Here is a 21,460-nt window from a genome sequence, read left to right as displayed (position 1 = left end):
ACAGTTAGTAAAAGAAAAATTAAATTAAAATTATATTACAAATAATTATATTATAACAAATATCTTTTTAATAAAATAAAATTAATAAATAATAAATATTTAATATAAATCATTTAAAAAGATGGGCGTCAGAACTCTAATGTATGTATTGTACGTAGACTGCACCTCAAGGTTCGGAGAACAAAATATAAAAGCAAAAATCGTATCCAATTTCAATTGATTTAGGAAGAATGACACTAATTAAATTTATTATGTAAGAAAGAAGGCATGTTTAGTGCGGTTAGTGCAAAACAAGGTACAGTAAAAGCAAAATATAACAATGCAGGTAAGCCATTTATTGGGGAAAGCACAAAAAATTGACAATGTGGTTTGATTGTGTAGTTTTTTTTACACTTTATATTATAAAAAATTATATTGTTAATAATTTATGTTTAAATTTATTATTATTGTCAATAATTTTAGAAATTAAATCTCTAACAATGTTTGATCACTGCAAAATCGATTTTGTTGAATAAATAATAAAATATAAAATGCTCTAGTTTTATCGTATCATTTAAAAGTCATCAGAATTTATTAGAATTAAATTATGAGATTATTTTTTTTTCTTTTTAATTTTTCTCTCTAAACTCTATAAAAATTGACATGATTAGTCTGAAATAAAAACTAAATTAATAAGGAGTAAAATGATCATGAAATTACAACCAATTAACACTAAATGAATAAACTACAACTATTTAATTAATGGTATTAATGAATTTGAATACAAATTTATAATGTTTTAATTTTCAAAGTATTGATGCATCACCATAAAATTCACAATTACTCCTGTCAAAACGTCAAACCACTGTGTCAAATTTTATACTTTTTCCTTATCAATAAGCAAATCAACGCAGCTTTTCTCCAAACATATAATTTTCATGCATGCAAAATATATACATGAACTCCATCTAAATTCCCATGGAGGGTGCAGTCCCATTATGTTCATCTCATGCAGAAGCTTTCAACACATATGCAGACAATAGGAAAATCTTTGCTACTGTTGCTGCTTTAAAAGAAGACAGTCAATTGCATCCAAAATAGAGAAGGCCATATAATTATTTTCGGCCTGCGGACAACATTGGAAATTAAGTATGCTTACAATGGCTCTTTCTTATCTTTGAAGGGCTGGTTAGTTCAAGCATCAAGTAAGAAACACATGATATTCTAGGACCCGCTGCCACACAATGAATGTTTGATCTATGACCTTCAGCTTTTGCTTCAAGTTGTCTTCTAATTCGGAATTCTGACATTGGTAAAATATGAGGACATGTGTCTCATTAATCCAAGTATCAGACACAATATCTTTTATCTTAATCATGAGTTCATGACATATCTTTTCATATAAAATGTGATCATAGAATCCCTAAACTCACCAATCACCATCATCATTCAAAGATACGAGATATTTTGAGATCTTTGACTTCGCCACTCGCTACTTGTGACTATTGGGTACCCTCGACACAGCAATTGACTGTTTGACACAGCCCCTGCAGGATCTTGCAACTCGATTCTCTGTCGCTCCGAATCTTGAGTTGAGCTTGTCTCTTGCCGTCCTTGCAGCTAAACTCCTGGTTTTAGGTGGCGTGACAAGACACTGTAATCAATCTCCTAACACTTATGGTCCACCTGGCCAATCAGACCTTGGAGAAAGAACAAAAAAAATGACGGCGTCTTAGGAAATAGCAATAACACCATTGAATGCAGCATTCTCCATCCATTTTCTTCTGAGAATTTGAGAATTGATATTATTCACTTCTGTTTCCTGAAATACTTGTATAAATTATTTATGCTGTAGATGTTTCATTTTGTAATAACAAAAGCAAGTTCGCTATAAAAGCTATAACTGTGTGCGTGAAATATTAAGATGACAGACACTTACTGAATCAAAGAATTGAATGGAAGTGCCATATATTCCATCGCACCAGGCATCTTGAACAACAATCTTATGAAATGATCTCAATCAAAATGGTAGGTTATGGATGCTTAGAATGTCAAAACTTGCTCGAAAAACTCTTTCCAAGGGGAACTGTAATTGGTCCATATCTCTCTACTGGTGCAATTGTCTTCATCAAGATGTAACGGTTCATCAATATCCTCCAAATTTTGCAACCTAAAAAGAAGAAAAGCAATAGTGGTAATTTTGTTACATGAAATTCAAAAACCTATAAACCGGAATTCAGTCTCATGTATTAATATGTAGCCCACCCGTGTAAGTGGATTATTTAGATAAAATGTATGAAATATAAAATTATGGCCAAATTTAAGAATTTGCATAGAAGCTTTGGACTTATTTGTCAATTTGAAATCATATTGGCTAAAATTGAAATAAATGTGAAAGATTCAGGTATTAATTGCAAAAACAAAAATTGATAAAACAAGAGAACATTTAAATTTTTTTCCATTACAGCTAAAAACAATGCTCGTCAAACACAAAAAAAAAAAAAAAAGAATGCCCATAAAATAGCCCTAAGAAATATTCTTAGGCTATTTATAATATATTCTATTGTCATGTTAACTTATAAATTACCAAACAAAATAGGCAACTCCGCAAATATTTGCAGTACCATTCAAATTAATCCATATTCATAAACATAATGCATTGAAAAGAATTCAAAGGCGAGAGACAAAATTAACAACAGCAAAGATGACAGTCAGATACATAGGATTGTAATATATTTAATATATTAACACAAACATGTCCCACCAAGTAAACCAACAAAAAGCAATTTAAAATCTACCAATCACTTACCCCACATCCAGAATCAAGAGCAGGTCTTATCTTATACGCCACATCCAATGCTTGAAAGATGTGAATTGAGCCATTGGATTGAATGGAAATGCGAGTCAAAACTCATGGAGAGCACTTGATCGTGCCCCAATAATCATTGGATTTATCCAGACTGAGATGATTTTAAATTCCAACAAAAACTAATTGGTATCAACTGTCTGCTCTTGTTGGACCCAATGGATATCCTGTTAAATTGCATAAAAAATTCAGTAAGTTAATTCACATTCTACATACTCTAGAAGATAAAGATGAATACTGCACACCACTAAAACTTTTGGCATTGCCAACTCTTATAATGACAATATCTGGTCCTTTGGAGAAAACAAGCAAAAACTACTTTGTCACTAGTACATAATACGTTCTCAAATGTTTGCAGTTTTAAGAAACCAATAGACAAAAGAATCAAGATATTTCAAGCAGTCATCAGTACTTGCTTAACAATAAACTTAAAACATTCAGTGTCCCCTTAAAATTCAATGCCCAACCTAAATTTTCCTAACTTCGGATGTAATAAACTAGAGATTGCTTGGATTCAACTTACTCCTGCAATTGAATTCATAAGTAATAGCAGTTAGGGCATCCTATAAACCTTTAGTATAAATTATCGACACCCATGAGGTGGTGGATAATTTCAAACTAGGATAGAACTTAAACACATTTAAGTGAGATAGAATACATAAGAAACTGCTGATACAAAATAGCTACATATGCTGTAACATTTGCATACTGATGATGCAGAATGTTGACCTGGTTAAGTAACAATATGATCTCTTAACAGATCATAAAATTAAATATGGTTTTTCAAATATGTTAGTGAAAGCATTGACAGCATAAAACCCAAGTTCAGGCCAAACTGTCAAGCTTAAGCATCAATCTAGCTTGTACAATCTGATTCATATCATCATCCGAAGAGCTAGTGTTTTCCACGATATTCAGTGAGGCTCATGCAGTCTATTTCTTTAAAATGTAAGTCTAAAAGAACCGGAAGATCCTTAAATTCACTAGTTACAGCCATGCTTTTGTTATTTAGTGGATGAACTTAGTCCTTCTCTTAAGACAACTAGTAGAAAAAATACATAAAAAAGTTCTAGAGGTATTAAACAAGAAATAACTTGATTCTTCCCAGAAAAGATGGACAAGGAGGTTTCTTAGCTTTTATACCTTATAAGTCTAAAAAGCAAAGTCACTCACAAGTTGGTCAAAAAGATGTTCTTGGCAAGATAAAGTAATGCAGAGCAGATTACATTTGGATACATTGACAGGATATGGCTGAAGAATTCAGACTATTTCATTTCTTGGCAAGGAAAATAGCTCATATCTAGAGTTCCTCCAGGAAAAGAATCTCAAAAGACGATTAATGATACTCTTTAACTTGCTTATCAACTACTTATTTGATGACTTTGTAAATAGTGCTGGATGCTGGTGCAAATGCATGATCAAAAGCACACCATATATGTAAACGTTTATTTCTATGTGTATGCATAGACAGACAAACAAATATGTTTGCCATTTGAATCACGCATATTCTTTTCAAAACATAGAAAATTGAATTGCCAAGACCTTTATGAAAGAAATAAAAGCTAGAGAGACAAACCATTTGGCATATGCTGTCTGAAAGTTGCAGTGCTTCTTCCCATTTACCAACTCTAAGGAGCCCCTTGATAAGGCAAACTAACATGCTTAGTTCTGGAACAAATCCCCTCCTAGTCATGTCTGAATACAACTTAAAAGCCTTGTCAACCTTACATGCAAGTGTAAGGCTCTCAATCAAAGAAACATATGTGTTCTGGTACGCAGCTGAAAATGATGAGAGCTCTTCATGCAGCTCTAGGGCCATCTCCAATCTTCCAGCCTTAATAAAATTATCAATCAGGAGTTTATAAACAGGCAAAATTGGCACTGAACCATCCTCACTCAACTCGGCTAAAAGACCAAGAGAAGCTACGAATTCATGACTGAAACCTTCAATGACCTTACGATACATTCCTATGTGCTTTGGCCAATATGTCTGTTTCATCTCTTCCAAAAGTTTGTGAGCGTCATCTAAAAGGCCAGCAGCACAACAATGGTTTATCAAAACCCTGTAGGTAATAAAATTTGGTGCACAACCTTTAGAAGTCATTAGCTGCAACAACTCAAGGCATCTGTCAACTCTGCCTGCTTTCCCAAAGCCATCAATCATGGCAGTATAAGTCACGACATTTGGATAACATCCCTTTTCTTCCATCATAAGCATCAGTCTATAGGCTTCATCTGTCTTTCCAACTTTGCATAGACCATCTACCATCTCAGTGTAAATAACAACATTGGGAGCACACGAGTTTTCTAGCATTTTGGTTAACACTTTTAATGCAAGATCTAACCTTTTATCCTTAAACAACTTGTCAATCAAAGAGCTGTAAGTGTATACATTTGGACTACATCCATGCCCCAACATCTTGGTAAACACTTCTTGAGCTTCATCTAGTTTGCCAACCTTGCAAAATCCATCTATGAGAGCATCATATATGATCTGATTTGGCTCGCAACCTTCCAATGACATAGTTTCTAATAAGTCCCTTGCCTCTTTGACTTTGTGGGCTTTGCACAAACCATCCACTAAGGCTCCATAAGTAACAACATTTGGTTCTTTCAACTCGCTATCAACAATCCTGAAATAAATATCTACATCAGGGATATCCACTTTATCATTCTTCATTCTTGCATAAATTTGGCAAGCTTTTTCAGTCTCTCCAGCTTTACAATGGCCATCAATTAAAGCTGTATATGTAACAATATTAGGAACACAACCATTAGACAACATCATCTCAAAAATTTCATTTGCCCTAGATAACTTCCTTGTCTTAAGGTAAGCATGTATAAGAGCCGTATAAGTCACCACGTTTGGAGCACAGCCATCTTGTTGCATTTCATCAAACCAGTTACGAGCCTGTTCTATTAGACCAACTTTACAAAAACGATCAAGTAATGTTGTGTATGTATAGACATCAGGAGTGATACCATTTCTTTTCATCTCTTGAAACAACTGAAAAGCCTTCTCTACTTTAGATGCATTACACAGATAACCAATGACTTTGGAATATGTGCTGCTATCGGGTATAAAGCCCTTACTCATCATTTCACGAATTACATTATATGCCTTCTCAAATTTCCCAATGCAACATAGACACCGTGTAAAATTGCAGACATTGACTTTATTCAATACAACCCCCATTTCAAGCATTTCATTGTAGGCTCTCTCAGCCAACCCAATCACTTCCATGCTAGGCAAATCCTCAGTGCTACAAATACCACCAATCAATATATTGTAAACCACATAACCAGGCTGGTACCCACATATTACCATTTTCTTGAGCAACTTATAAGCATAAAAGTAATCTCCTGATCTGCAGTAAGCATGAACAAGAGAATTAAATATCATAGGACTTGGATAACAACCTTCTGTAATCATCATATTTAGTATTCTTTTACACCTACCTAATTGCTTCTTCTTCAAACATCCACAAAGCAAAATCCTATAAGTCACACCATTAGGAATACAAGAACTTGCGCGCATCCTATTCAAGAAATCCATAGCTTCTTCAAAAAGAGAAGCTTCACATAATCCAGATATCATTTTGGTATAAAGCTTTGTATCAGGCACAAATTCTTCTTTCTCAATTAATGCCAACGCATCCCTCCACTTCCCTGCTTTACAAAGGGAATATGCAAAACAGCCCAAAGTAAACTCATCCATGCTATATCCCAAAGCCAGCATCTCCCTAAGGACCAAATAAGCAGTGTCTAGTCGTTCAGCTCTTAAAAAGACTTGAAGTAATGCATTATAAGTTAATCTTGAAGCCTTGTACCCAAGGTTCTTAAGCCTACCTAACTCTTCCAATGCAGCATTCCATAAACCATTTTGACATAACTTACGAATCAAAACATTAAGCAACTTCCCAAGCACTTCCTTCTCGTCATCCTTAATTTGAAGCAAAAGATGTTGTGGTACTCCATCATTAGTTTCAGTACTAGTTTCAATAATTTCTAACAATGCATTGTAAACTGGGAGAGTGTGACAATACCCAATTTGCCTACCAGCCCATAGAAAAAAATGAATGCCCAATTCGGGGTTTTTAATTTGATTCAGAACCTCAACAACCAATGATTGAGTCAATTTTGGTCTATATTGCCTAAGAAATTTCTGGGCATTGATCCCAAAACCATCATGATTATTCAAAATAGCTTGCGCAATCGAAACAGCATCATTGGAGAACTTACCTGCGTGAAGCTTCTGGCGGGCATCATTGGGAGCTAACAAAGAATCCCGTAAAAAGGAGAACTCTTCATTAGTAAAATAGTCAACCCGAGAATTATCGGATGTAGATGGGTCCTCCGGATCCACCAATCCGTGAAGATTATCAGAGGAAGAGGTAGAGATGAATCTGGAGGGGAATACAGGATTTTTGAGTGAATGAGAGAGAATGATGAATGATAATCTTTTTGTCATTTGGTAATTTTAATTTTGATTTAGTCATTCACTCACTTACTCACTCAGGGTTTAAGGTGGGAGGGAGGGTTTAGAGAGACTTGTGCCTGCCTGCACGCAACACAATTTGCGTCCTTTCCGAACCTTTGGACAAAGGGTCAATTTGCCCCCCAACCTTGTCCAAGAACATCAAATGAAGCAGAAATGAACTTTTTGGATAAAAGGAAGGGATAAGGTTCAATTTGATATCTGAACTTATGGCATAAGCTTAATTTAGCTTTTTTCGACATTTTCAGCACTTAATCCAAAATTTTGGTCTCAAAATTGGTTAATTTAACTCAAACCTTAAAATTAAAACACAAATTTTAATTATATATAAGAAATAAAAAAAAGCCTACCTTGTAATTTCACTTATTTACAAAAATGGATCTGTAATTCATTTTGTGACGAAATACTACTCTATGGTTTACTCCATTAACAAATTACTTATTTACAAAAACAAATCTGTAATTTATTTTGTGACGAAATACTACTTTATGGTTTACTCTATTAACAAATTATTGACAAACATACTAACATTTTTTATTGGCTCTAATGTGGTTTCACGTTTTTGCAAATGCATACCTTATAGTTTTTCTAATGACATTTTTATATTTTGTATGTTACTTTATTTTAGTACTAAATTAAAATAATATGATAAATATTTTATAAGGTATTTCTCAAATTAAATTTGACTTTAATACAATAGTTGTTTTCAAATAATATGACTGCTAACTAATTGTTTTCAATTTGAAACAAATAATAGCAACATATATTTTTGTAATTTATAATTAAATTAAAAGATAATTTTTGAATATATTTTAAATATGTTTACAAACTTTTTAGACATATGACTGTTTAATATTATTATAAAAGTATTTATTATCGATGGTTCGTATTATATTAGTATTAAATTATAAATACTATTTCTATAAGTTGATTGAGATATATAAGAGGCAAATAAAATAAAAATAGGATATGAAAATGTTACAATGAAATTGTAAAAATATAAAAACTCATCAATGCCAATAAAACGGTGTTAGTATGTTTGACACTAATTTATTAATGGAATAAATCACAAGGCAGTCTTTTATCACAAAATAAACCACAAGTAATATTTTGCTAATGAGTGAAATTACATGGTAATTTTTTTTTTGCTAATGAGTGAAACTACATGGTAGTTCTTTCTCTTTTACTTATCCTTATATACAAATATACAATGTTTTTCTCTTTTCTTTTCTTCTTATATATTAGCCTAAGTGATTTGTCATATGGCTTTATTCCTAATTTTAATCTTAACAAATAAATTGAAGTTGTAATCCAATGTTCTTTTAAGCTTTGATGTTGTAGTTTAATTCAAGAAAATATCCTCTAAAAATCACGACCGCACCGAGAAGGTGCAATCGTGAAAACGTGCAATTTCAAGATAAAAGCTTATGGCTTACAAAAATTCATAAATCGCGATTACACCAAGTGATGGCGCGACCACGAACTTGAGTAGTTTGAAAGCAGTAGAAAATATGTTGGAAGACCTGAATCGCGACCCCACCTTGAAAGTGCGCGACCGTGAACTTTAAATGTTCAAGTTTTCGTTAGAAACCGCCAATGATCTTTTCAAAAAACTATCAATACCATACTGCCACATTAGATAGTCGTTGGAGACACTTCATATTTTACGAATGCAAAGCAAGAATCGCTACTGCGATTTACATTCTAATAAGTGCATTTAATGCACTATCTTAAAGCAAATTTGGTAGATTTTGGGAAATTTTGTATGTGACAGCTCTTTAAGGTTTTAAGAGTATAAATACTACCTCAATTGACTTTAAATGGTTGATTAACAACCTCCAAAAGCTTACTTAACTGTGCATTCAATATTCCTTCTTCTTGCAATTAATTTCTTCAGTTAGCCTAGGTAAAAACTATTATGAAGGTTTTGTGTGAGCCATTAAAACACAAAGTGTAAGATTTGATGTGAGCCCTAAAATACTAAGTTGGGAGTGAGTTTGGAAAAACTCCATTTTGTAAAGAGTGAAGGTATAGCAAATTCTCAATTGTGAATTGGGGAGTGGATATAGTATTTGTTAACACCTAAACCACTATAATCTCTTATGTTCTTTTCTGTTTACATCTCTCTATTCATCCCTAAGCAAAAAATTTAACCACCCATCATTCCTTCAATTCACCAATTCAACCCCCTTCTTCTTTGTTCATAAGGGCAAATAAGTGGTATTAGAGCTTTATACTCTTTTTTAAGTTTAAATGCAAAAGTTAAAGATCAAAATGACCAATGAAGGTATCCACCACCTCAAACTATACTTTGATGGGTCCGACTATGCCCATTGGAAGTATAAGATGGAACTATATCTAGATAGCGACACAATGGACGTGTAGGATTGTGTAAGAAAAGAATGGAGACCCCCAACAAAATAAGAAGATGTTGTAGACATTCCGCTTGATAGAGATGAGTGGGTGGATGCTCATAGAAAAGCCAATGGCAGGAACAAGAGAGCAATGATTATCCTTCCTAGCTCACTATCTAGAGAGGAATGTGAGAGAGTTCAACACCTCCCAACCACCTACAAGATATGGAAGACCTTGGAGAACTACCATGAGGATACAAAGTAAGTCAAATTCAAGAAGATTTAACTACTTGTGACAGAATATGAGCTCTTCAAGATGAAGTCAAATGAAAGCATCACTGACATGCCAAATCAACTTCTCACCATCATGAATAATCATCGAAAACTGAGTAAGTATTATGAGCTTGTTGATATCAACAACAAGATCCTTAAGGCTTTACCACTTAAGGGCTACAGTTTAAGAGTGGCAAGTATAGAAGATGCTAATAAAGACTTGGGAAATGTATCTATGGATAAGCTCATTGGAAAGCTTCTTACCCACGAGATGGCTCTCAAAAAGGAAAAAGAGCAAGAAAAGTATAAGGAGACAAGAAGGAAATTTTTGGCTCTCAAAAGCACTACTAAACCACAAGAGAGTGAGAGCTCTAATGGATATGAGTCTAGTGAAGATGAGGATGAATTAAAGGAGATTATGAAGAGTGGAAGAAAAAAAAGAGGCCCTTTAAGAAGTCATTCTCAAACTCCAATACCAACTCAAATTTTAAAGAAAGTAGGGAGAAGAAAAGTGATCTCATCTGCTATGGATGTGGGAAGCAAGGGCACATAAATGCCGATTGTTTCAAGAGTAAAAATAAAAGAAAAGTTTGAGAAGGAAAAGAAGAAGAGAAAAGCCTTCAAAGCCATATGGGATAATTCTTCATCAACTGAAGATGAAGATGAGAAAGTAGTCAATATATGCTTCATGGCACAAGAGGATGAACTAAATGAGGCATACACCACATCTCACTTTATGATGATCATGATTGTGAAAATGATTTACATGATATGAATGAGGATGATTTGCTTGAATTCATGAATTTAAAATCCAAAAATATCATTTAAAAATGAAAGCTTATAAAGAAAATGTTCCAAACTTAAGCAAGATTTAAAACAATTTGAAAAGTAAATTTCTTTGTTATTTCTTTAAAATGATAACCTTAAGAAATCTTTGAGTGACCTTTCATCTCAAACTACCTCCTTGAATTCTCTTTCAAAAGAAAATAATTCTCTAAAGGTGTTGATTGAAGAGTTGAGAAGCTCCATCTCAAAATTTCAAAAGAGAAAGTAAGTCTTGAATACCCTAATTGTATCTCAAAGGCCTCCTTTAATAAAATATGGACTAGGTTCTAATGGTGCATCAATCTACTTCATTTCCTTCTACTTTCAAATTTATTAAGGCCTCAACACCACAAACCTCTTATGTTGCGGTCGGATTTTGTTGTACTCAAATTTTATGGATAAAACAATACTTAAGGATTATGGCCAGTGCTTAGTCACATTATGATTAGATGTGACAATACTATTGAAATAAACCTATCTAAGAATCCCATTCAATACTTTAGGAATAAGCACATAGACATTAGACACCATTTCTTAAGAGATCATGTTCAAAGTGGAGATGTAGTACTAGAATTCATAGACATAAATAATCAAATTGGTGACATCTTTACTAAACCCCTTAGTGAGGATAGATCAAACTTCATTACGAGAGAGTTAGGTATGTTTGATAGAAGTTGTTTAAATTGATTGTTTCTTGATTGTTTAATTATGTAAAAAATTAAACTTAGATCAGTGAGATAATTTTATTGGTTGAGTCATCCATTCATACGTTAAATGTGAATTGCATATATTTTTGGACAAAAGAAAACATCACTTGCATTAAATTTTTCATCACTTTATGCGAAATTTTAAAATTCGCGGTCGCGGGTCTTGGTAGCAGTCGTGATAAATGGCAAAGATTAAAGCATTGGTTCTGTGGTAAAACTATCCATTTTCACGATTGCGAAGCTAGTCAAACTGGTCCTTTTAATAGGAATCTGAAATTCACGGTCGCACTCCATGATTGAGGTCACGAAATTGCATAATTTCTATAAAAAAAGATTTACCGTTATATTTTGGACAATTTACGAGGAATTATACCTCTTAAATGCGATTTTACTATTTTAACTCATATTTATTTATAAATACTCCCCTGGACCTCACTATATGCATTTTGACTCTCTTAAAACATTCTTCAAGCAGTTTTTCTCTTTTTCTCAAAGCTTTCTATCACATCTTCAACACACATTTCATTTCATATTCATTACATCTCTCTCTCAAATGACTCTTAAGAACACCACTTCTTAAAGGCATAAGGGTAAAAGGTAAGGCCCAAGATGAAGATCTTCTTGCCTCATCACTAGATATTTCTATAAGAATGAAGGGAACCACTCAAGAGGCAAGAACAAAATACAAAACCCTTGCCAAATTTAAGGCATCAAGAGCCCCTCTAAACGTCAATTTTAGAAAGCTCGGGATATATGAAGATGTTCTTAAGCACCTCAACAATATCCAAATGGAAAAGTTAGTGTACCTAATTTGGATGGACACAAGGAACTAACTTTGGAGTTTTAAAGTTCTCTTGAAGTGAGCAAGAGGTAAGGAGGAGACATTGGATATATTGGGATCTCCTTTAATATTTTTGAACAAAGTTGGCAATTGATAAGAAGTGAATTTGGAGGGATCTTCAACTTTCAAGAATATGGCATCATGGCACTCGGCGATTTACAAGTAAGTTTGGTTTTTTATCGGAAGGAAATTTCTATTGAGACTAAACTTCACAAAAACTCAAATGCCAAACACTTCAAGTCCCTTCTCTATTAGAATCTTTATAGGATCATCATACTAACCATTCATAGAAGGTTTGATGGTAATGAAAAGACTATCTAAAAGGACCTTTGTATCATTTATTGCATGGTCCATAACAAGCCCATCCAATTAACCTATTTCTTAATTGATCATCTTCTCCACCTCTCAAAATTTTCTCGTAGTTGTGTTATGGTTTCCTCTTATGTCTCCATGATTACAAACTACTTCTAACTTCTAACCCCCTTAAATCTTACCTTTCTAAAAACCTTCTACCCTTGAGCACCAACTACCTTACCATTTAATACTTCCTTCATTTCAAAGTTTCTAAAGAAAAAGAATGATGAATTTTTAAAAGTTATTTTGGATGCTAGTGTCGTGTCATCCATAACAAGCAAGGGAGAAGAAAAGGGCACGTTTGAATATTGAGGTGGTTGAAAAGAAAGAAGAATAGGAAGTTGAGAAAATAAAAAATAAAGAAGAAATGGTGGAGTAAAAAGCGGGTATACCTCAAGGGAAGATCACCCTAAGGGACAAGATGATAATCCTTATGACAAGACAAGCCAAGAGAATTAAGAAGTTCTATTGGCTTCTCAAACATGTTCATGAAGACCTCATCGAAATGCAAAAGCATCATAGGATACCTCCTTGCCATCCGGACTTTTGGCACTTATCCGATGACGAGTCTAGTGATGAGGAGGATGAAGAGGAAGAAAAGACTAGTGGTTCTAAGGATATCTATAAAGCCATTTCTTCTCTCATCTCATCTTGTATTGCATACACATCTTTCATTGTTTTCATCTTTTTCATTATTTTTACCTTTTTGTTTCTTTTGTTCTCATTGTCCCTATTTATGTAGTTTCTCATTCCAATTAATATGAACTATTTTATTTTACTTCCTTGTGCCTAATGATTCTCTTATGTATGTCTTCCTTTTAATTTTTTTTATCATTTTATACCTCTTTAATACCTATACAATTGTAATCTTTTGAAGTTAACAAAGGGGGATAAGGGTATAGTGCAAAAATATTCTTTAAATTACATGTATAATTTAAGAGGGAGTAAGAATTAAGAGGGAGTTACTTAAACTTTCTTAATCCATTGTGTCTTTCTTAATATATTTTTTTGCTTAATTTGTTTGTTAAAATTAAAAAGGAAGAGATTGTTAAGCCTAAGTGACTTGTCACATGGCTTATTCTCCTATATTTTGATCTTAACAAACAAATTGATACTTGGATTAATATTTTTTTTGAATTTTATTAATGTAGTATAAGTAGAGTTAAAATCGCGACCGCACCACATGGGCGCGTCCATGAAAATTAACTCTTTGGAGGCAACAATTTTTAGTCCACAATTGCTCAAATTCGTGATCGCATTATGAAATCTGGACATCTCAAATTTTTCCTACCATTTCATTGATATAATTCTTTCTAAATATGAGATATAATAATAATAATAACAATAACCCTCTTTGTCTTTTAGTTAGACTGTATAGGTCCATCGTACAACCCTTGGTATCTGAAAATAAAGTATAAAATATAATATCTGCTTGCTCCCTGTGATATTTTGATTTATATTGAAAAATTTTAACAAAATTTCCTTCATAATAGGGAAAAATATCATTAGATAATTTTCATGTTTGAAACTGGTATTTAAACCAGTTTAGTATTGCTTTAAAAACTCTTGGTTGTATAAACCAAGTGTGGATATATTTACAATTTTGACTATATAATATATTGATCCCATGCTTCTGTATAATCATGGTAATTGTATACTTGGGTGTTAGTCTAAGTGCCTTGTCACATGGATTATTTTCTTATATTTTGATCTTAACAAACAAATTGATACTTGGACTAATGTTTTTCTTGAGTTTCATTAGTATAACATAAGTAGAGTTAAAATCACAACCGTACCACAAGGGCACACTCGTGAAAATCAACACTTTAGTGGTAATAACTTTTAGTCTACAATTGCTCAAATTCGCGACCGCACAATGTAGGGCATGACTGCAAAAAGTGAAAGTTTAGAGGTAAAAGACTCTAGCCTTGTCACGACCCAATCTGTGGGCCCATGACCAGCACTAGGGAATGGGTAGGCTTAAGACCACCAAAACCCATAGCAAGTCTAACTAAATAATAATTCAGATAAACGCATATATATAATTCGGATAAACCCGTGCCAAAATGGCACTCTTGGGGATAGCTCATTGACAATTCAGCACAGCCGGAGTCTAGGCCGTGCTCAACCTCGGAATGCTAGTCCTTGCTTAATTTGATGGATTCTGGTCCGTAATTGCGTGTATTTCCCTCGATTATTGACAATGTCCTTCGATAATGACCTGAAACATGAAAGGAACCAAAAGACAGGTGATTCTAGCATAAAATGAGATAATTATGCACAAGAATGTAAACAATTGGGCATGTAAATATGTATAATATGATGCCTATCAAATCACCCCACACTAAAGCTTTTGCTTGTCCTCAAGCAATCAATAACTCAATACATGCATAAGCAACAATCATCCCTCAGAATCCATGCTAAAGTTCACAACTCAACCCTATTCATGAGCATAATATGCAATGGATGCTCAATTTTTTTGGTTAAAAAACTCACGTTTGAAGTGGCTAAAATTTGCAATTGGTTCCCAGACTTATCAATTGAATCATCACATAAATTGAATACGAGGTTGACATAATCAAAGTTCACAGTCAAAGGTTGTAAATTTACAAGAAACTCAAGTAACACCGGTTTAACCCGGCCAAATTGACATGTTGAATACAGTGAAATTGCTTTCAAGAACAAAAGATAAAGAGGGATAATCAAGTACTAGTGTGTGAATTAAGTCATTAATTACAAAAGAATAAACTAGACTTGAATGTCATGCAAACCCTAGGTCCTAACATCCTAAGAATGGTCCATTATCATTGCTTTTAAATAATTAAGGGATACCCATCCCACACTTGAGTATAACACTGTCCAGAGTGTTAGAAAAAATAAAACTGGGTATAGCATATGACTCGCATATCATAGTTCTTGAAGATCATACTTAGTGTTCATTTCAAAATGGGAAAGCATAGTGTTCTACTAAAATAAATTAACATGAAAGAAAAAATGAAAGGAAATAACATAAACTTAAGCATGCAAAAAGATAGGAAAATAAAGTAAAATAAAATAAAGGAAAGAAAATAAAAAGAAAAAGGAAAAAGAAAAGTAGCACAAGTTTTTATTTCACTGCTGGGAGTCTGCTGATGGTGTATCCTCACTGATTGGATCTACTGGAAGATGAGAAGTAGGGAAAATCGCTAAAGGAGGGGGCGGTGGTGGCTCAGGGTCCGTGAAGCATCCTGCCATATCGAACTCCATATCATTGATGAATCGCTGATTTTGTGCTCTAGCATCCATCACCGTTTTCATCTGCTCCACTATTAAGTCTGTCTGGGTGGCCTACCTCTCCAACCCTCTCATAAGCTATTGAAGCATACTGTTCAAATCGCCAAATTGTGCCCTAGTCTCCTCTTGAAACTACCCAAACTGAGTAAAGTACTACTGTTGTACATTGCAGACTCGATCTAGTCGGTCAGCCAAAGCACTAATCTGAGCACTTGATGTCCCTGCAGAATGAGAGGATGAGGCTCCAGATGTAGGCATAAACATCTAGCTAGGTTAGGAAACCTAACATCCGAGATCCCAACCGACGGATCTTGGGCTCCTCTAACCGCTGCCTCTCTAGCCTCCCTGACTATTGCGTTCACAAGCCTGTATTCTATACCATGTGGATGTCTAGTAGCCGTGATCATCTGCATGTTGATCATCTGTCTGATCCCTAGTGGTGTCATGTCACCAATATTTGAATGCTCTGACAGACAATCGTCTAATACATCCACTCTCTTGGCTAACCTAGTCACATACGAGCCCAAATAACAATGCATCTTCTTCTGGCGTCTACTATAAATAAACGGATTTGTCGAGCCAACAAATATCCCAAGTCAAGCTTCTTCTTATGTTGCATAGCCCAAAGGATGAAGACATCAGTATGTGTTACCACTCCAAAACTATCTCCTCTACCTGTAATGGTCTAAGCTAATAGGGTATGGAGATAGTGGAGATGATCCGGAAGGCTAGACGCCTTAGACCTGCTTGGGTAGTACGATTCCGGCCTAAGTACCAATGAGTCCCACATGGTATCGTATGATATTGGGTTAATATAGAGACATCCCTGATACTCCTCTCCCGAGATCTCATGTTCAGTCCATAATCCCAAATGCATGTCGAATTGTGGGACTGAAATTGAGAACTCCCTTCCCCCAAGTCTGAAATAAACTGCATTAGGCTGATGCTAGTTTGTGATCTGTTGCTGCAGGAAGAAGGTGCTGAGGAACTCAATCATAAGCTCACGGTAGGTTGGCTTAATGATACCGAAGAATCGTGCATATGGCAGAGTCTCGAACAAAGTGCGCACATCCTGAACCAATCCCACTCTTTCTAGGGATACGAAGTCGATGCAACGACCCGCCATCACTTGCTTCCATCTCATGACTTGGAATCGACTTTCGTTATCTACATTAGGGAATGTCTACAATGGATGATGACCAGGTGCAGGTGGATTCGCAGCTGGTGCTCTTCTGCCCTGACTACATCGCTATGCGGTGGAAGTGGAGGTCACGCTTTGGTGAAGTGGAGGAGATGTTCCTTCGCCACGCGATCGCTTACTGGTAGCGACGCGTTTCGGTTGCTTTCTTCGTGATTGATCATGGTCCATCATATTACCTAATGCAATGAATCATTAGTTATTCGTACAAAAAATCAAGTTAATCAGAAATCCTATTGAAAATTGAACAGCATAACGGTTATAATTCGACTAACAGAAAACTTTGGAGTTAACAAAAGACTAAAGCCTCAATATCCTGCATCAACTAATTAACAAATACATTCTAGCCTACTTTATCATGCACCAACTAACGCAACTTTATGCTAACAATTGTTCATAATAAAATGCCATAGACAAACTTTATTTCCGCCAAACCCCACACTTATCATTTTCATAATTGAATTCACAGCAAACATAGCAACTAATATAAATTAAATCTAATTAAGGTCATATTAAAGTAGTGTAACAACGTAAAACTACCAAAACATTCTAGCACGTTCTAAATAAAGTATATGCATAAAAGAAAAACCAAATTAAAACAAATAAAAGCAAAAAGTGAAGAGACTTACTTGGAATTGCTGAGTAAGGTAAGAAGGATGAGAGAAATGGAAGAAAATAGTACCTTGGAGTTTAGAAAGGGGGTAGCAAAATGAAAGCTCCCCTTTTTATAGGCACAGGGGTTAGCACGGCCAGGATCGGCCCGTGCTGAGCCCTTAAGCTTCAATGATGCACCATTTGGCACGGGTGGGGCATGACCATGCTGACTAGCACGACCTGGTGTTGCTACCCGTGGTGCCTTCGGAAGCCATATTGAATGGCTGAAATCTCCCATTCTTCATGTGTTTTCTCATCACGGGCTTGACTCCGGCCGTGCTGATGAGCACGACTTGGTGTTGCAACCCGTGATGGGCACAGAAACCGTGGTGAAAGGGTTGATTCCAGGCTTTCCTTCTTCATCTCGAGTCGCCGAACTCCTTACCTGCATTCGACACATATACGTACATATTTAGGTCGTAAATCAAGTAAGTGAATCAAACGAGAAAGTCACACTTCACCGATTACTAAAAATCCGACATAAGTTATTCCAACACTAAGTTCATACAACTATGTTTAATATAAAAAGTAATTGTTCTAAAGATCAATAAGCATGCAACGAATGATAACATAAAAATGGACCGAAGAAAAGAGCACAAAACTAGAATGGGAATGCCACCCAAGGGAGCTTCTTTTTTATTCTTGAGTCATTTAGCTGGACTCAATATGAATCATCATTGCAGGTATAATATCATGTTAACCCGCTGCTTAATCTCTAACGAGTTTCCGTGATACACCTTGAGCCTATATCCATTGACTTTGAAATTACCCTTCTCGGATGATGAAGCTCGACTGTGCCATATAAGAAAACCTGCTTAACCACGAAGGGCCCCAACCATCGACTCCTGAGCTTCCCTGGGAACAGCCGAAGACGTGAGTTATATAGCAATACTCTATCTCCACTCTGAAACTCCTTGGGACCTTTGAGCCTCTAATCGTGCCACTTTTTTGTCTTCGCCTTGTAAATTGAGGAGTTTTCATACGCTTGTTGACGCCATTCCTCCAATTCACCCAGTTGCCACTATCTTTCCTTACCTGTAGAATCAACATCAAAATTGCAAGTTTTAAGGGCCCAAAGAGCCCTGTGTTCTAATTCGACATGTAAATGACAAGACTTCCCATATACCAGCCTATAGGGCGTAAAACTTGTGGAGGTCCTATATGCAGTTCTAAATGCCCATAATGCATCATCTAGTTTGGAGGCCCAATCCTTCCGACTTACACCCACAGTTCTCTCTAATATACATTTTAAACCCCTATTAGTAACCTCAACTTGACAATTGGTTTGTGGGTGATAAGGAGTGGAGAACCGCTGCGTTACACTATAGCGCCTGAGTGCCTTCTCCAATTGAGCATTGCAGAAATGCGTTCCCCTGTCATTAATTAGCGCTCTAGGTGTGCCAAACCTAGCAAATAACTTTTTAAGGAACCTGCAAACAACTCTAGCATCGTCAGTGGGTAAGGCCTGTGCCTCCGACCATTTGGAGAAATATTCAACAGCTACTAGGATATACTTATTACCGGGTTAAATGCCCCGCTGGTACCAAACCTTACCACTTTTATCTATTTGGTGCCAAACCTTTAATTTATTTCTTTTTGGTACCATCTCCTATTATTTATGTTACTTCTGTCAGTACCAATGAGAAATCCGGCAATTATTTGTTGATGTGGGTGCCGGATTTATAAAATACCACAGAACTGTTGCCACATATGTTGCTGACTCCTTTACTTTATCCTAGTCAGCAAATAAATAACTCTAATCTCTTAAAACAAAATCAAATCTCTTCTTCATTTCTGTAGATCTACACAGTTAGCAGTAACCGTTGTTCACTGCTCTTCTCCATCTCTATTTTAATCAATCGTAGCAGCAACCACTCATCATCATCTTCGTCCTTATCAGCTGGAAGCAATAATAAGCATTCTAACGACGTCCTTCATACAAGGCTGGCGAGTTGGGGACTTCTACAAACAGAGAAGAGCAACAATAATGCATAACAGAGCTTTGCAAGGTCTAGCTTTGTATCAGGTTGTGTCGAAATCTACAGGGGCCAACTGAATTGGATTTCCATTTCCCTATTTTTCATCTCTAACATCAATCATAAACCATTTTGATTTTGTTTTAAGAGATTAGGGTTATTTATTTGCTGACTAGGATAAAGTAAAGGAGTCAGCAATATATGTGGTATTTTATAAATCTGGCAGCCATATCAGTAAATAACTACCAGATTCCTCATTGGTACTGGCGGAAATAACATAAATAATAGGAGGGGTACCAAAAACAAACAAATTAAAAGTTTGATACCAAATAGATAAAAGTGGCGAGGTTTGGTACCAGCGGGCATTTAACCCACTTATTACCATTTGAGGAAGGGAAGGGTCCCCTGAAGTCAATACCCCAAATGTCAAATATCTCAATTGTCTACATACTGTTTTGGGGCATCTTATCACGGGTAGAGATATTACCTGGGCGCTGACAAGCATTGCAAATCTAAACAAAGGTTCTAGAATCCTGGAAGATAGTTGGCCAATAAAAGCCTGCATCCAACACCTTCCTAGCAGTATGGTTCGCTGCTTAATGGCCTCCTGCAGGTCCTTCATGACAATGCCTCAAGATCTGGAGACTCTCTTTGCCATAAACACATCGGCAGATGACCTAGTCTGCACACACTCGATATAGGAAGGGGTCTTCCTAAATGTAGTATTTCAAATCGACAAAGAATTTCTTCTTTTGCTGATAAGTCATACCCTTTGGTAAGACCCTAGCCACAAGATAGTTAGCATAATCAGAAACCACGGAGAATCGGAATATACCTTTAATAAATACAAGTGCTCCTCTGGAAATCGATCATCTATTGTGCTCTCATCAAGTGCATCCAAGCTCGAATTCTCCAGTCTAGATAGGTGATCTGCTGCCAAATTTTCTGCGCCCTTCTTATCTCTAATCTCAATGTCGAATTCCTACAACAATAGAATCCATATGATCAATCTTGGCTTAGCATCATGCTTATTAAACAAATACCTCAAAGTTGAATGGCCATTGAAAACGATGGTCTTTGATAAGATGAGGTATGATCAAAATTTATCGAAGGCATACACGACAACTAACAACTCTTTCTCTGTAGTAGTGTAATGTTCCTCGGCTCCTGTTAATATCTTGCTAGCATAGTAAATGGGTTGGAACTTTTTATCAAACCTCTGTCCAAGCACAGCTCCAACTGCATAGTCACTAGCATCGCACATTAGTTCAAAGGGCAACACCCAATCAGGCGAAGCCATGATAGGGGTTGTGGTCAGAAGTTTCTTTAATAACTCAAAAGAAGATACATATGCATCATAAAAAATGAAAGGTGCATCCTTAACTAGCAATTGAGTAAGAGGCCTAGCAATCCCAGAGAAATTTCTAATGAATCTTCTATAAAATCCAGCATAGCCTAAGAAACTCCTAACAACCCTAACAGAACTAGGGGGTGGTAGTTTAGATATTGTTGCTATTTTAGGTCTATCGACTTCCATCCCAGCATGTGAAATCTTATGCCCTAGAACGATTCCCTCTCTCACCATAAAATGACACTTTTCCCAATTTAGCACCAAGTTAGCCTCAATGCACTTAGCTAACATGCATTCTAGATTTGCCAAAC

General features: G+C 35.5%; 1 protein-coding gene across 4 annotated transcripts; it reads right to left on the bottom strand.

Moving 5' to 3' along the window:
* Positions 1 to 922: 922 nt before the first annotated feature.
* LOC8262646 (pentatricopeptide repeat-containing protein At1g06710, mitochondrial) lies at positions 923 to 7,520 on the bottom strand. Of its 4 annotated transcripts, XM_048372140.1 has the most exons (5): positions 4,422 to 7,520; positions 2,789 to 3,012; positions 1,919 to 2,149; positions 1,413 to 1,801; positions 923 to 1,282 (listed from the first exon to the last, which is right to left on the bottom strand). In XM_048372140.1, exons 1-2 carry the CDS (start codon positions 7,314 to 7,316, stop codon positions 2,968 to 2,970), a joined length of 2,940 nt encoding a protein of 979 aa, XP_048228097.1. In that variant the 5' UTR covers positions 7,317 to 7,520; the 3' UTR covers positions 923 to 1,282; positions 1,413 to 1,801; positions 1,919 to 2,149; positions 2,789 to 2,967. The 4 variants fall into 4 exon arrangements, with proteins under 4 accessions (XP_048228097.1, XP_048228095.1, XP_048228094.1 ...); XM_048372138.1 differs by having other exon boundaries at positions 923 to 1,809; XM_048372137.1 differs by having other exon boundaries at positions 923 to 1,801.
* Positions 7,521 to 21,460: the final 13,940 nt, after the last annotated feature.

This window comes from Ricinus communis, chromosome 3, assembly GCF_019578655.1.
Source record: "Ricinus communis isolate WT05 ecotype wild-type chromosome 3, ASM1957865v1, whole genome shotgun sequence".
In the NCBI taxonomy this organism is placed as follows: domain Eukaryota; kingdom Viridiplantae; phylum Streptophyta; class Magnoliopsida; order Malpighiales; family Euphorbiaceae; genus Ricinus; species Ricinus communis.
The sequence above is the reverse complement of the archived record's forward strand: the minus strand, read 5'-3'. Positions and strand labels throughout refer to the sequence as shown.